General features: G+C 34.5%; 1 protein-coding gene across 4 annotated transcripts in view; it reads left to right on the forward strand.

The window, feature by feature from the left end:
- The window catches only part of LOC136032268 (histone acetyltransferase KAT6B-like), a 97,702-nt gene that overhangs the window by 38,502 nt on the left and 43,056 nt on the right, over positions 1–16,144 (forward strand). For all 4 annotated transcript variants that reach the window (XM_065712521.1, XM_065712519.1, XM_065712520.1 and 1 more), the window contains one exon: positions 14,418–14,636. In XM_065712521.1, coding sequence (XP_065568593.1) covers positions 14,418–14,636 — 219 coding nt within the window. The remainder of the gene's footprint in view (positions 1–14,417; positions 14,637–16,144) is intronic.

The raw sequence follows: 16,144 nt of genomic DNA on the forward strand, positions 1-16,144 counted from the left end.
ATATTTACGCAGCTAAATCTGAGCGTTAGTAAATTCAACCGACCTTAGGGCATATAGTTTTCTCAGTAATACTAATACCAGATTGCTTTTCTGGACTAGAAATAATAACAACTAACGAATAATACCCTTTGATCCCCATTCAAAGTTCTTTCTAAATATCTTTTTATCGTCTTCTGTCAATATCCATGTTTTTAGAGTTTTCTCCATATTTCTCGTATAATTCATAGTTTTTCTATGGTTTGGATGACCCCCCTTATCTGTCAAATCCTGTACTGTGATTAGACTCTCATGTTTACTTGTGCTTTCAGTGATGTTGAGGGTTTTATTTTTAATAAATTTTAAAAAAATACAACCACCATTAGTGTCGTACAAATGAAGGGTACCGGGGAGCCCCCAACCACTGACCTTTTCTAAAAGAGGAAGTAAGCCACAACTAATTTCAGAACTAAAATATTTGAGGACAGGGCTGGATCGATGAGGGCTAGATGGGGCAAGCGCCGTGGGGGGTGGTGACAAAACAAGCTTAAATTGTAGTATTTTTTGGTAAATGTTTACTTTCGTTCTAAGTGCTCTAAAGTGCGTATTACTGCATATAGCAAAATTCTGATAATCACATATTGTTTCCTTGTCATTATTAGAGAAGCGCGTCCATTTCTGGTTGACCCTCCTCCGAAAATCCATGGGGCAAACCGAAAATGCATAAAATGCTTCGCTCTATAGGTAATGTTACCTGTAAGCAAGCCCACTTTACGTATTTTTTGTTTGCCCCATGGAGGAGAAGGGTCAACCAGAAATGGATCCGCCTCTAGAATTAGCATTTTTAAGTGCTCTAAACGTGAAACTATGCTGCTTCGCAGCATAATTGTAATATTTACAGCATTGATGGTGCGTCAGGGGGCAACAAAGTCTGCATTTGCCCCCGTCCACCTACCGGAGAAAAAACCTAACGCTGGCTCTGGTTGAAGAACGAATTCCAACCATGTTATGTTACGGTATTGAATAGGCCTATCTGAAGGTAAAGAGAAGAATGCGGACAGAAACTTGGAAACTTGTTCCTGTGCCTTAACTATTGTTTTTGAGCATATACTAACATATTTTCATAGATAGTACGTTATTGCAAGTCAAGAGATGGGAAAAAGTATTGGGTTTTGGTTGCGCAAAATTTCACCTTCGGGTTACACCATTATCCCTGAATAAAGCCTTTTTAGAATGGAATAAATAACAATACTACTTTACTAACTCACTGCAGCACTAAGCAGGGGCCTCGTTTGGAGGGGGGCAGTTGTCCCCCAATAATTTGGAGAAAAAATTATTATGTATCCCAAGCACCTTGACTATCCGGATGTGGACCCCTCTTGCCCCCCCACCCCAATAAAAATTCTGGAGATTTGCCCCTGGTACCAAGCTGCCTGAGGCCAATATAGCACCACACGCTCCTTCTCCATCCCAATCTACTCGGTGTCCCTCTTTACACTTTCCCGGGAAGTTTCTGTTTCCTTTAAATCTTTCGTTACGACATCCTCCCGTTCTAACTGAGGACGACCTGTTTTCCGTTTTGCTCTAGACTGTTGGCCGAAAAGGGCAATCTTTGGTAATCTGTAATCTTTCATCCGAAGAGTGCCCCAACCAGCTCAACCTTTCTCTTTATTATAGCCTTAGAAAGCGGGATTGAACCACACTTTCGTATTGCCTTAAACTTTTTTCAACTATCTTTCAAACTTTTTTCAACCATTTTTTTTTAATAGCAATAACTAGCTACAAATCGGGTCCAAGGCCGTATCAAGGGGGGTTTTGGGAGGTGGAATCCTCCGAAGCGTTTGTCCGACTCATAAAGATGCATAAAATCAATTTTTGATGTTTCAAAGTTTGTTTTTTTAGTAAATCCCCCGCCAAAAAACAAACAAAAATCCTGAATACGGCCTTGATCGGGCCTCTTTGTTTTTCAGTCAGTATGATTGCAAGTTTAATTCCCTGAGAAGACATGAATAGTGAAAGGGTCGACTAAAAACGACCAAGAGACCCCTTAAAGGGCCGAGGCTTTGTGTATTAATAATGAATCGCTTCTACTCGATACTTCAACGTTAAGCTCAGTTTCCCGAAACTAAAAGAAAATCTTGCATCAATGCTTGAGAAGCTCCTATCCTGAGGTTTCACCTACTCCTCTATCTAGAAGGTTGTATTGAGAGATTGTATTGAGGGTTGCCATTCAGAGGTTGTATTGAGCAATCCCATAAAACAAACAATGCAGAAAATTTGAAGGAAGAACGAAGAATTTTGAAGGATATTTTGGCTACTTTGCTTGTATGCAAAATTTGAAATCATCCAGTGAAGGAAGTATATATTGGATTTTTGGGTGTTCGCTTTTGCCCTTGAATTATGGAGAATATCCTAAAATCCATTCAATGGGTCTGGCAAAACTTGCCATTTTACGTTCATTTTGTCATATTGTTCGCCCTAAAGGCAAAATCTTTTTTTTTATGATCATATTTGGTACAATCTAAAAGTACCTTGTCCTTGTTGTTATGTTGACGGATATATTCCCCTTCCAATTCCCACAGACTTCTGCCTGTCTCCAATTTAGCCTTGATCTACTTCTCCAAGGTCATAGGATGACAATCTCCCTACAATAAACTTGTTAAGTCAGTAATCAGTAACGGTTTTATCTCGTTGCGAACTCCATTGTACAAACAAATATGCGACAATATTAATTGATTTTCTGTCCAAGTGTGCCAAAGTGGGAGAAACTGTTTTCCTGGGTGATGCATGACAATAATCCTTACAAGCTATGATGCCAGGATTACTTGTGTCTTCGTAATGAGTGAAATGACTCTATATAATGCATCTCCCTTAGACATGCTTGTTTTTTTCCGATGATAGTTAAATTATACAGCTCTTTAATATTTCGGTATCAATGTACAGCTAGGGCTGTTGAGAAAGAAACCCGACAAAATTCTAAAAACAACTTCAAAAATCCTAAAATACTTCTTATAACAGTCCTTAAAGCGATTCACTTTGCTTTACTCTCTGCACCCCTCCCATAATGTGCATATATATAGTTCAAATTATCTATTTTCCGTGCATTTTTCCGTTTCTTGATTATGTAACTTGTTCAAATAGATTTAATGACAAAGAAGCAACGTTAATGAAATCAAGTGACGGAAAAATGCGTAGGTAATTATAATTCGAACTATATTTTTGCATATTAGGTGGGATGATTGGGAGAAAAAAATTCGTCATATAAAACTAGTTGTTTGTTTTTTTTTTTTTTAACTGGAGAGCTGCTTGAAAATGTAATTGGATTTCATCCAATAAAAGCATATTTTTTTTAACGTTTATTGTGGTACATTTTGCCATAAATAAAATCGCTAATGTAAATAAAAAAATCAAATATCCAAAAATCTTGTGACAGCGTAGCAGATGAGACTGAGGTTATTGATTAAAGTATATTTGTTTCAATCTCATGTGCCTTAAGAAATTTGTTTCATTTCATCCTGTTGTGATTAAACTTTGTTTTCTTCCGTTTGAATCATTTTCTTATATCTGTTTCTATCTGGCTTGAGAGGATTTCTGTTAAGTAAATCAATAAAACAAAACTTCCGTCCGCTACAATCTTGAATTTCTCATTTTGTTTTCTTTGGCCTTAGATGTAATAATTTACTTGACCAGAGAGGCACCAAGGCCCGTGTTTTACAAAATGGCAAGAGAAATATTTTATTTATTTCCTAATTGAGTTTTTTTTTTATTTATATGATCGATTCTGCATCAGCTATTATAGGGGAGGGCCGGTGACTTTTTTTGTTGATGGGAAGAGTCTTGACTTGAACCTCAAAAATGGCACCCAAAGTCTCTAACTCTCAATTTCTATTAGATAATTATAGAGGGAGGTTTAGAGGTGGGGGTTGTGTAAAAATTGCTCTCAAATCCCCGTGAATTGGAGATGTTCAGCATATTAAATAACGACCGGTAGTCTATGACCTAATAGTCTAGAAGCTTTTATTTTCAGTCAAAGGGGATTTCTGCCACCCTTTGTAGAATAAACAAAGCACTGAAAATTTGCCAAGCTTCGAAAAGCCCAAGAGAAGACTTGAGAGCACGGTAGCTCCGTTTTGGGTTAACAATCTTTAAAATGCCTTCAGGCAAGGCCGTATCCCGGGGGGCTAGGAGTTTGACCTCCCCCTCTGAAATGTTTGCCCGACTCGTGAAAACGTGACAAAAATGAATTTAAACAAATTTTTATGCGTTTTTTGAAGTTTTTTGTAGCTCCCCCCTCCAATAACCCTTCCCACCCCCAAAAAAATCCTGGATATGGCCCTACCCTCAGGTTTCGGCCAGCCAAATATTGAGCTATTAAATATATATCACATACAGAGAAGAATCTTAGGCTTTTTCTTCGTTGGAATCTAGTAATGAACAAACCAAGGAAAGGCAGCAGCATCACTCTAATATGACATTTTACCATATAAAAGTAATTTTCAGGAGATTCATGACACCTATCAATGATGTGTCATTGCCCCGCTATTCGTGAAGAAGAAAAAAAAAGGACGACAGATCAGTGTTGTCCGTGCAAAAAAAAGTGATTTTTCTTGTTGTTCAAGCCAGGGGGGCTGTACAAGCAAGGGGTGGAATTCCAAGGGTATTGGAATTCCAATGCAGGGTATTTTTCCAGTGCATTGGTGTTGGACTTTTCAGGCTATTTATTTACATATTTTATTATTAAAACTAATCGAGGTCATAACTACCATTCCCAAATCAGCGATAAATGATAATTTTTGTTACTAGACATTTTTTTTAAACGGGTTTTAAAATTTGGTTACTTTGGGCCGCGGTTCGTTCTTTACTAGGTTGCAGATAATATTTAAATAATAGATTATAAGTAATTTTCTTAAGAACGTAAAGCGTGTTCGACGGGAGTCTGCAATTTTAGACTCATATAACTATGTAAAGGCCTTTTTTAAAACTGAAACAGAATGATTATTTCATAATTTTAGTTTTGTGGCATTTCATCCCAGTGTTGGCCAATATTATTTTCCACGGAACAAAATGATGCAATATGACAGTTCAATGATGCATTGAAGTGCAATATTATTTACTGTTTAAGATTAAAGTAGGCTTTAAAATTTCTGCTTGAATGAGTTTTCCCTCTTTCCCATAAGGGGTGGTGTGATTTAGTCATATTTTAATGAACGTTCACTCACAATTTCAGGAGGAGGGAGGGGGGCTTCTGAAATGCCAACGAATCCATGTGCCCTTTAAAAATAGTAAAACCGACATGATTGTCACAGTTCTGTTTGTTAAGGAATATAATTCTGAATGTTATGATACTATAATAACAAAACATTGCATAAAATATGTACGGTTTTAGTAAATCACCATTGAAATTGTGACTTTTAGGGGGGAGGGGGTTAGCAGCCTCCTCACTCTCGTTTGCAGTAACCCTTGTTCGTTTGTGATTCTTTCTAGTTAACCTTACTACATTTTAGTTCGTTTTAAGCTCTTCACTTTCTTTCAAAGGCATTTTTTTTTTATTTTAAAAAATATTTAAACACAACAAGGCCTCCAAAGAAAACCCTCAAGGCTTCAGTCATATATTGTGAATTTTCATTTTTTCCCTCTGTGAATATTGGATTTTTTCTACTGATTTAGTTGTTACTAACAATTTTCTATTAGTTTATGGGAAGAATTGCTTTTGTGACTACGGAAACACGCCTTACGATTTACCGCCTTTGGCATGTATACGATTTGGGTCGGAGCGTGAAGTTTTGGTTTTGTTTGTTGTCGTTTTTCAAGATTTTATAATCAACAAGCTTAAACTGTATCTACATTTAGTGTTTTTGGAAAACTGGGACTGAAAACGGGAAATCTGTATAGTGCAGACGGATGCTGCCGTTCCAGTTTCTCCTTTCTGGTTTTGGAGCAAAAAATGTCCAATAAATGTACCGGTATGCCAAAAAACGGGAAGTGAAAATTGGTTGTTTTGTTCTCTGGGAGCTTTTTTAAGCAACAGATTTTAAAATGAAGCCATGAAATTTGCCGAATTTTTTCTTCTTCTGGTATTCCGAGAAAAACGATTTTGAAAATTTTAACATTTGCATCTAGAGCGCTGACATCTAACTGCAATGTCAATTTGACCATTCTAAAAAGATTTTTTTTTTCATACAACATAGTGTTTGTTACTTAGTTTCAACAAAAACTATTATTTTTTGCAAAACCGCTCTCAGCGGATGATTAGCTAAAATAACGAACCTAGACTGACTGCTAGCTTTTTTCCCAATTTTTCATCAGTTTTCCGGAAAACACCGAGTGTAGACGCACTCTTAAGGTTTGCGGTATATCTATTATTACCTACACAGCAGCAATATATAGAAAAGAAAACATGAAGGAGACGATGTGAAAATGGGTGTTGAAAACAACAGCCCAAAATGTAAATATATCTCTTTTGATCGTGTCATATAAAATTTCAAGTGTTTCATTCATTATATTTGACTAATATTGTTCCCATTGGTTTTGTATTTCGCTAAGCTGTGACAAGCTTGTGCTTTGATCAGCTGTTTTAGTGTTGGGTCCTAAATCATGTATGTTTTGGTGTTGCTGTTTCTGAATCAGCTCTATTTGGGACATTCTCAAAGAAAACACCAAATTTTTGATTAAGATTTTATAAATACTTAATTGTATCATTCTTTAAAGCACTTCACTTTAACCCAATATAGGCCTACTTACTTTCCCTTGTATTGGGGGTATCAGTGTAAAAGTAGGCTTATATGACCCAAATTATATATATATATATATATATATATATATATATATATATATATATATATATATATATATATATGGTAAAATTCTAGTTGAGTGACTTCTTGCTATCTCAGAATGGGGTTAGGTTAGGAAAATGAAACTTTCAGGGATGGGTCTACAGGATAAAGTATATCCCAGGAAGGTATTTTAAAGCACCCACCTCCACTCCTTACCCCTCTAGAGCCTTGAAATTTGCCTACATGAAAGGTCTATGCCTACTGAAATTTTGACAAAACAACATTTTACCTTAATTTTCAGTTACCAGTTGCTTTTTCTCTGCCTTTATTTCTGAAAATACAATTCTTGTTATTTTAGTAGAATTCTGAGCCATATCAATGTTTTATTTTTCAAAATTTAGGAAATGTATTTGCACCTATAAAACCTAATAAAATTGGGCATGAGCAAAGTTGTGAAGCTGAGAACAATTTTGTTGTGCTTCATTCCAGCAGAAGTATTTTACAAGGTTTTACTTTTTATAACACACATATTTTGAAGGTCATCAAAGGTCAAGGCCCTCTAGAGGGAGAAGGAGAGGAGGTAGGTACCTCGAATATATATATATATATATATATATATATATATATATATATATATATATGTGTGTGTGTGTGTGTGTGTGTGTGTATTTACATGTATTTTCATATGTTAGACTACTTCTGGACATTGATTTAACAACAAGAAAGTAATGTTCTAAAAATCCAGAAACAAAAGAATGGATGATAAATATATAAATTGGGCTGTAATTTTGTACATTATGGGGGCAGGGTTAAAGTAAAGTGAAGCTGGTACTCATGTATTATTCAGAACACACTCAATAAGTGAAGTTAATGTCTTTTATGAAACAAACTACAATGCAGGTACATTTTAATTAAATATTTTATATAGCCTATAAAGGTGGTTAGGTCAGATCAAGTTAGGTATTTAATATAATGCTCTCCACCCCCCCCCCTAATGTGCAAATATATAGCCCAAACTTTTGATATAGCTAATAAAAAAAAACAAAAATGTAATAGTCCCCACTTTATTAGAAAATTGTAAAATTGCCATATAAATGGTATTCTACTGTCTGCAAACCACATATTTACATGCAAATTGACTTTTTTTCAAACATGGCCTATTGTTTTACTTCCAAAAATGTTCCTTCTCATAAGAGTATAAAGTCATGTTGTGTCCATTGATGCACTGTTTTATTGTGGGCAACAACCCCTTATCCTGGAAAAATATAATTGCCTCTTTTTCAGTCTTTGTGAAATTCCAAATCTTCATTTCAAAATCCATGTCCAGACACTATCTTCTATCACTATGCATAGCAAACTAAATTGAGTTTTGTCTTTGTGGCTATGAAACCCAATGAAGCTTAATGAACAAGTACCAAATATTTAATTAAGATGTACCTGCATTTTAATCTGTTTCAGAAAAGAACCTAACTTTACTTATTCAGTGTGTTCTGAATAATACACAAGTACTGTGAAGCACTTTCATAAGTTATAGGCTCATAGCCTAATTAAGTGTTTAAGGATTGTTTAATGTTGTTTTTGGGATTTGATTTATTTGTTTTTAGTGGGCCTAATTGTACACTAATAGTCAACCTTTTGCTCTATAAAAATATTGTGTTTACTTTCCTCCAAATGCACACTCCCATCTGGTGATGACAGAAATGGTAAATTTATGACAGTTCATATAGTTGACTTAACAATAAAGTGAACATACCACTTGAAGCCTTTTTTTTATGTTCTTTATGAATATAATAATTGTTTCTACTGTAGATTCAAATTTAAGCACTTTTTAACCTAACCTAAACTAGCCTTATAAATAATTTTAGCACTGAGGAAATGTAGCATTATTTTTACAAAATTGATGGAAAAAGATGGCGCTGAGAAAATGTAGCATTATTTCGTGGAAAATGAGAAATAACTCATACTTTAATTGAAAATTTGTCATTTTTACAAGCTCAAAAAGTGCTTACATTTGAATTTGTGGTAGAAGCAATTATTATATTTGTAAAGAACATAAGAAAGGCATCAAGCAGTATGTTCACTTTATTTGTAAGTAAGTTATATAAACTAGCATAATTTTTTGAAAATTTGTTATTTTTTAGAGCTCAAAAAGTGCTTAAATTTGAATTTACAGTAGAAGCAATTATTATATTTGTAAAGAACATAAAATAAAGGCATCAAGTGGTATATTCACTTTATTGGTAAGCCAGTTATATGAACTGATATAATTTTACCACAGAAATAGCCTTAGCATACATATAAACTAAAGAAAACAGTAATATAATGAAATTCTTATTTTTTTAATAGGCTATTTAGCCCTACCATGTTCTTGCTAGTCAGATTATCAAGTACCCTTAAATTTTATTTAGAAAGGTAACATTTTATGCCCTTTTACATCTTAGTAAAAATATTTTACCTTAATTTTTGGTTTTGGGCTCTATTTTTGTAAATGTAATTTATAATGTCCCAGCAGGATTTCAAGGCACATAAAGACTTATTCCTAAACCAAAAAAAAAATCTTTAAAATCCTGTAATTCAGTGTTGAGCAAAAGCAAATGACTATTCATCCAAACCTCCCCGTGGCTCATTTAAGTAGTACTTCTATTTATTAAGTTTTTACCTTTATAACACAGATTATCAAAGAAAATCCTTTTTTAAGGGAAGGGGTAAAGGTAAGCATTTCAAAATATTTCCTTGTGGGATTATTAACCTTGAGACTAATTCAACTTCCTTGATTATTATTTAGGATAGACAAAAGTTGCTCATCTATATCCAGGACCTTAAGGGGAGTGCAGTGTAATATGAAGAAAACAACCATGATTTTTGGAAAGGATACAAAATAAGGAATTTAATGCCACTACTTTTATTCTATTAACCTGCTGTATTTAGATGCAGTCAACCACTAAAATAGCACATACACCTTAAGTTGCAGCTTGGAGTAATAGTATAGTTCAATATTTAGATGGATTTGCTAGATGAAAGATTAACATGTCATGTCATATGCTTCTAAAACTTTTCCAAATATGTCAATAGGTAAATTTTAACTTGGTAGTATGATGATACCAGTCAATGTATTAATTGCCTCATAGAAGTATAGGCTCATGTTTACAATGTTGACAATATCAGAAATAATTAAGAGATGTAAGTTTAAGGGAAGAACAATTTTATTAAAGTGACTTACAGTGAACAAAAAGTTCCAAATGACAATGACAAATCTACAATGTTGCTTCTTGGGTCAATATAGTGTCATAATAATAGCAATCATCAACTTCCTTCCCCACTTAATATTTTAATATTTAGAAAATACTGACTTAGAATTTCTTTCTGACAGAAAATGTTTCCAACTGCAAAAGGATCCAAATTTTGTGAATAAGTACAAAAAATACTTGCTAATTTTTCTAAAAACCTCCATGATTTTTTTTCAATGCTGAGTTTTGCTTCTAAGGTAATTTTTGTTTTCCCTTTTTTCTATAAAATTTCATTAAAGTTATGATTTCCTATCTCATGACACAAAGTCAATATTATCATCTTATTTTTGTCATCACCATAACATTTATTAAATCAGCTGGGATGATCTTTAGGCTTTTGAGTCTCTAGATCTTCTTTTAATTTTCTTCTATAAGGTAGTGGGGATTTTCTTGCTGGGTACACTGGGCAGGGCTGTATAAAGGACAATTGGGCTCTGAGGGCCCCAGGTTACCATCTAAATCCAGTTCCAAAAATTGTTGGGAGGTATATGGACTATCATCAAGTCCTTTTACCTCAAAATGAGAATTTTTTTCTTGAAATACAAAGTAAATTGCTTTTTGACAATGAGGGATAAGTTATGAACTATTCAAATAATTAAAAATATAATTATTCTATGTTTGCATTGCTGGATAGGATTTATTAATATACTTACTATTATATAATATAGAAAACTGATAACCATAAAAGTTCACTTCAAATGTATCAAATTTAATTGGGATAGTTCTATATTATAGAGGTTTTGTGCTATGTATTTGAACCACTTTACATGCACAGACTTCTATGCATGTATGTTTTATTTAAATATATAATATATACCAACCAAATAAAGGAGTTGAAGAGAAGGCTCTAGGAAAAATTGGCTGAGGAAGTTAAGGATAACCTTAAATCTTTCTGATGTTATTTCACTCAAAAATGTGGCAGCAGATGCACAGTCCCAGATATCCTGCACGATATTCAATCAGTGGCTGATCCTGAGGTGAAAGTTGAAATTTTCAACCAATCTTTCTTATCTGTTTTTGCCTCCAATTTAAGTGTTGTTTGTCCCACACCTCCTTTATATGATGTTTCACATAAGATGAAACCAATTTTGATTGCTGTACATTGGTTCTAAAGGAACATGTAAAGTTTTGTGTCAACCTCTTTCCCTGCTGTTCAAGTTATCATTAAATATTTCCAGACTACCTCTGGATTGGAAAACTGCACATATCATTCCTATATTTAGAAATGTAGAAAGGAGCTGGCTGAAAATTATCAACCCATTAGCATGACATCAGCAGTTGTTAAGGTTCTTGAAAGAATAATCAACTCTGCAGTTGTTAAATACCTTGAAGTAAATAATGTTTTGCACAGTTCACAACATGGCTTTCATTCAGGAAGACCTGTTGACACCAATCTTTTTGAATTGTATGATCACATCACCAAGTTGATTGATATTGGGGTGCCTGCTGACATGATTCTGCTTGACTTTTCTATAGCTTTTGACAAAGTGTGTCACAAGCAACTTGCAATTAAATTACGTGCAGTCAAGCTTGAGGAGAAATTCCTCCTTTGGATCCTTAATTTTCTTTATTTGTGATCTCAATGTGTGCAGTTATTTGATGACTGGTAATTGTATTCTTTCTTCCTCTACACATGCTCTGAGTGGAGCTCCTCAGGGAAGTGTTTTGGCTCCTACACTATTTAATATCTTCCAACCCAGCTGCATAAGTCCAATTTCCCACCCTAACTGCATTGACTAATGATTGAAAAATGTAATTTTGGCAAGGAAAGAAAAAAAGAAGGTCCTACACTATCTAATCTTTTCATCAATGATGCTCCTTCCATTATCAGCAGTAAATCAACTCTTTATGCAGACAACTTGAAGCTTCTTGGAGCTTCAAGAAGGAGCTTCTTGGAGCTTTCCTGCTACAAAATAATCATCAACTGCTGGGTCAATGGGCTGAGGACTAGCTTCGTGAATTCAATGTTGCTAAGTGCCATATCATTCACATTGGCAAACTCAATCCTTGCTGTTCTTATTTTTTCTTTGGCCACTCACTCTCCTCTATAAATAATGAGCAGGATCTTGGTGTCACTATTGACATTGAATTAAAATTCAGTGCTCATGCTAAGAGGTCTGCTGCTGGGGCTAGTTCAAAACCATGGGACTGATTAAGCATACTGTTTCCACTTGTTTCCCTAAAGTCATCAGTCTTCTATATATGGGACTTGTTAATGTCTCTTGCCTCCCCTTATTTTTTAAAAAAAAACACATAAAAATCCATGAAGATTTGCAGAGATGTGCTACTAAAGTGATGTTTTCAAAAGAAAGCTAGATGCTGAGTGGTCCTCCAGAGAGTGTAAACTCAATCAGGATGCTACTGAACATAGAACAGCACATGGTCACTTTTGAACCCTGTATACAACTCAGGTCATTCTGGAGCTAGCTCTACAAGGAGAAATCCTTAGAATGCTCTGGGCTGCAATTTAAGGTATTTAAGTAATTAAGAGGGTCCTGCAAAAAAAAAAAAACAATCAGGCCCCGCACCTATTCAATCTGGTCCTGACTGTGGGCATAGATCTCCCTATCATATATATTTTGCACTCACCTAGGATTCTATCGATTCCTGAGTACAAGTCTTTATGTGTATTAATGATACAAATGGGGGAAGAAGCAATAGAACTTTGATTGGGACTCATCAACTCAAGCAAGAGCATTTCAAGTCCAGTACAGATTAAAGCACTTTAATGAATTAAGGTTAGTTGATAATGCTTGTGGGTGCTGAGCAATGATGTCATGGTTGTTTTCTCACTATTTCCCACATTCAGTATCAGTTTGAGTATATTTACATCTGTACTAAACTAGCATCCTAATATAGGCAACGAATTTTCATTAATGCTGAAAAATTTGTTATTTTGAGGACTTACACTTTAGTCTTTGTAGGGCAGAAGGTAGATATAGTCGTTCCACAGTATCTAGTTAGTCCTTGGATTATTTGGCGTCAGGTTTTTGGCCAAGATTACTTGTTCTTTTGTGGAATAATTTTGGCTTGAGCCCATGTAAATTTTGAAATTGATATTAACTGCTTTTAGTGTAAATTGGGGCATCTGCTTCATCTTTGATACCCCTTTGTTGAATGGAAAATAGGATCACTTGAATCTTCATCGTGTCATTTCACTTCGTTTATGGACAATATTAATACGTTTGCTTCTGCAAACTGTGGCAAAATGGTTCAGCCTTTTAAACTTTGAATATTCTTTTTTTGCGTTTGGGAGGGCTTATTGGACTGCCAAATCATTTGCTAGTAAATATAGAAAAGGAAGAAATCACAGAAACTCTGGCAAAGGTGCAGTTCCACCACATTTTGTTTTTACATGCAAATTATATTTATTTATTTATGTGATAACAATTATTGACAAAAAATGCAACATAAACAAATCCTCTCCAAATGCCAAAGCATGATAGGGAAGAGGGATAACCAAACAAACAAACAAAAAAAAAAAAAAACACACAAAAAACGAAAAAAAAAAAAAACTTAACATAAACCTCAGAAAGGGTGTAAAAACAAAAAACAACTACAACATAATATACCCTTGTGTCACTTGATAACACTCCACACTCAACTCCTTCCTTAACACACCTCAATAAAAATAAAACATTACCTTCAATGATTTAATACCGATTTAATCTATCAACTGCATATCCTATTACATTAATTATTAAAATTATGCTTAGAAAACAATCCGTTCTTCAAGAGCCTTTTAAATTCACTTAAATAACTTTTTAATATTCTCATTTAAGGAATTCCATAGCTTGGTCTCTCTAAAAATAAGAAGAAACCCTAACCTAGACGTAACCAAATTACTAACATAAATTTTGTTCGTTGATCTTGTCCCATGAGGATGAATTTCATTAACTTGCACAAACACACTTAGAAAAGCCCTAGATGGAAAGATCATAGCAGCCTATGAACTAAGAAACAAACTTTACAGGATCCTTTTCACATGCCTAAGATCATAGTTTGCTTGGACTTCCTCTGTGTATTGCAGCCATTAAACTACATTGGACTGAAATAGAGGATATGCGCTGTAAAATTCCAATTCTTTCCCAACCACCCTGAGATCAAAGGGAACACTATATGTGTAAGCCACAGACCCATCCCCTTGAGGGACACTCCATCTGATGATTAAAAGTGTTTCTGGTATCCACAATGTTCTCTGTCTATGTCTCAATGTTCTGTTTATATATAGAGATATTAAAGTTGTAAAGATACTACCCTTTAGACTTAGAGGATGTAACCTCAAACAATTTTGTAGAAACAAAGTAGGAGCAATGAAACATAAACAGATGAGAGAAGAAAGTGCAAGAAATATATTTGACCAAGTGTTCTGTTTCAGGCCCCTACAACTACAACCACTAAGGTTTGCTGTGAGTGCCTTGGAACTGCCCGATCAAATGCTCAGTCGCAACCAGAACAGCTGATCTCTTGCTCTGAATGCGGAACTGCTGCTCACCCATCATGCCTAAAAACAGAGACAATCTTTAAAAAAGGTGATGGAAAATGGATTTGTCCCGAATGTCGTCCATGTGCAGTTTGTCATGGTAGAACTGAAGTGGTGAGTCTTTGTTTTAGCAGTAGCAAGTGGCAATATTTTCATACTGGGACTGAGGAGCTGGTTATAAATTATAACCAACTCTGACTCAAGACATTTTCAACATACCAGCTCTAATTCAATAAAAGATTACTAAAACTCTGACTCCACGGCCTTGTTTTAAAGCTTCATTTAAACGACTCCAGGTATTTTCTTTATACCAACTAACTCTGACTCTATTCAGCAAAAAATTTACTAAAACTCTGAATCAGCCCTGTTTCAGACAAGTGCTTTTTTTGTAGCAGGCAGTTCGAATTACTGATAGGTAAGCAGATCTTGTGTGTATATGAGGAATACACAAATCTCTGAAGCCTCAAAGATTTGTGTGCTTGTCTGCACAGAAGGAGAAGGCATTTTCTATGAACAATGTTTTCAAAATGATCATCAGATGATATTTTTATAGTCATGACAAATCTTTTTTGTAATTTTTGTTCTTTGACATATATGCTTCTCTGTGTTAGTTTTTTCTATTGTGAGAGCCTTTTATAAAGCTTTTTAAAAGCAGCTGTAGAGAAAGGTTAGAGAGTAGAAAGGTTTCAGGTTGAAAGGCTGTTCTTCATACACTAATTTGTTCTTTATTTAAGGATATGTTTGAAAAGATCAATTTTTCAGCATTTCTATGAAAGAGATAATTGCCAAAAAGTATCATAACTGTCTAGAATGTTGGAGAATTCAGTGCTTTGTTAGAATTTTTGTCTGCTAGGAGAATGGAGGGGCAGGGCTTGGTCAATAATGGCTCAGAATCCCTCCTTTTATTTATCCTACTATGTTTCTTTCTCTACATTCTCTGTGTCTTTCTGTTCATCTCTTTCTCATTTTACCTTATGACTACTGCTATCACGAGGGAAAATACATTTAATATGTATCTTCAGATTCTATGATAAAAAGAAACTTTTAAGAATCAAATAATTTATTCCAAAAGAGTTTGATAAACAAGCCTAGTTTGCTCCTTTCAGTAGGAGGAGGGTCGGATCCTGTTAAAAAATCTTGACTCACTTTGAATCACCACAACCAAACTCCTCAATAGCACTAAACATCATAACACTGAACTGAATATAGTTGGTAATAGTTGCTGCAGTACAATAGATCTTAGGCACCACAACCAAACTCTTCAATAATACTAAACATGGTAACACTGAACTAAATATATTTATTAATGGTTGCTGCAGTTGCTAATAGTACTGAATTACAACAGATGTTAGGCACTTCTTTGGAGCCAAAAGATTCACTTCAAGTCGCTATGTGATAACGTCTTTCTCTTCTTCAAAATAAGTATTCAAATTTATAATTTTTTAAATTGTTGTTACTGAAGTGAAGATATTATCCTTACTATCATTTTAAATGATAGTATTGAAGATACTATCATTTTAGATCAGGATGTTAAATGGACCAATCCTATTTGTGGAAATTTTTCTAAATGCATCTTAAAGTTTTCGGTTACAATGGGCTGTAGTTTGCTAAATTGTAGAGAC

This window comes from Artemia franciscana, chromosome 10 (genome assembly GCF_032884065.1).
Source record: "Artemia franciscana chromosome 10, ASM3288406v1, whole genome shotgun sequence".
Taxonomy (NCBI): Eukaryota; Metazoa; Arthropoda; class Branchiopoda; order Anostraca; family Artemiidae; genus Artemia; species Artemia franciscana.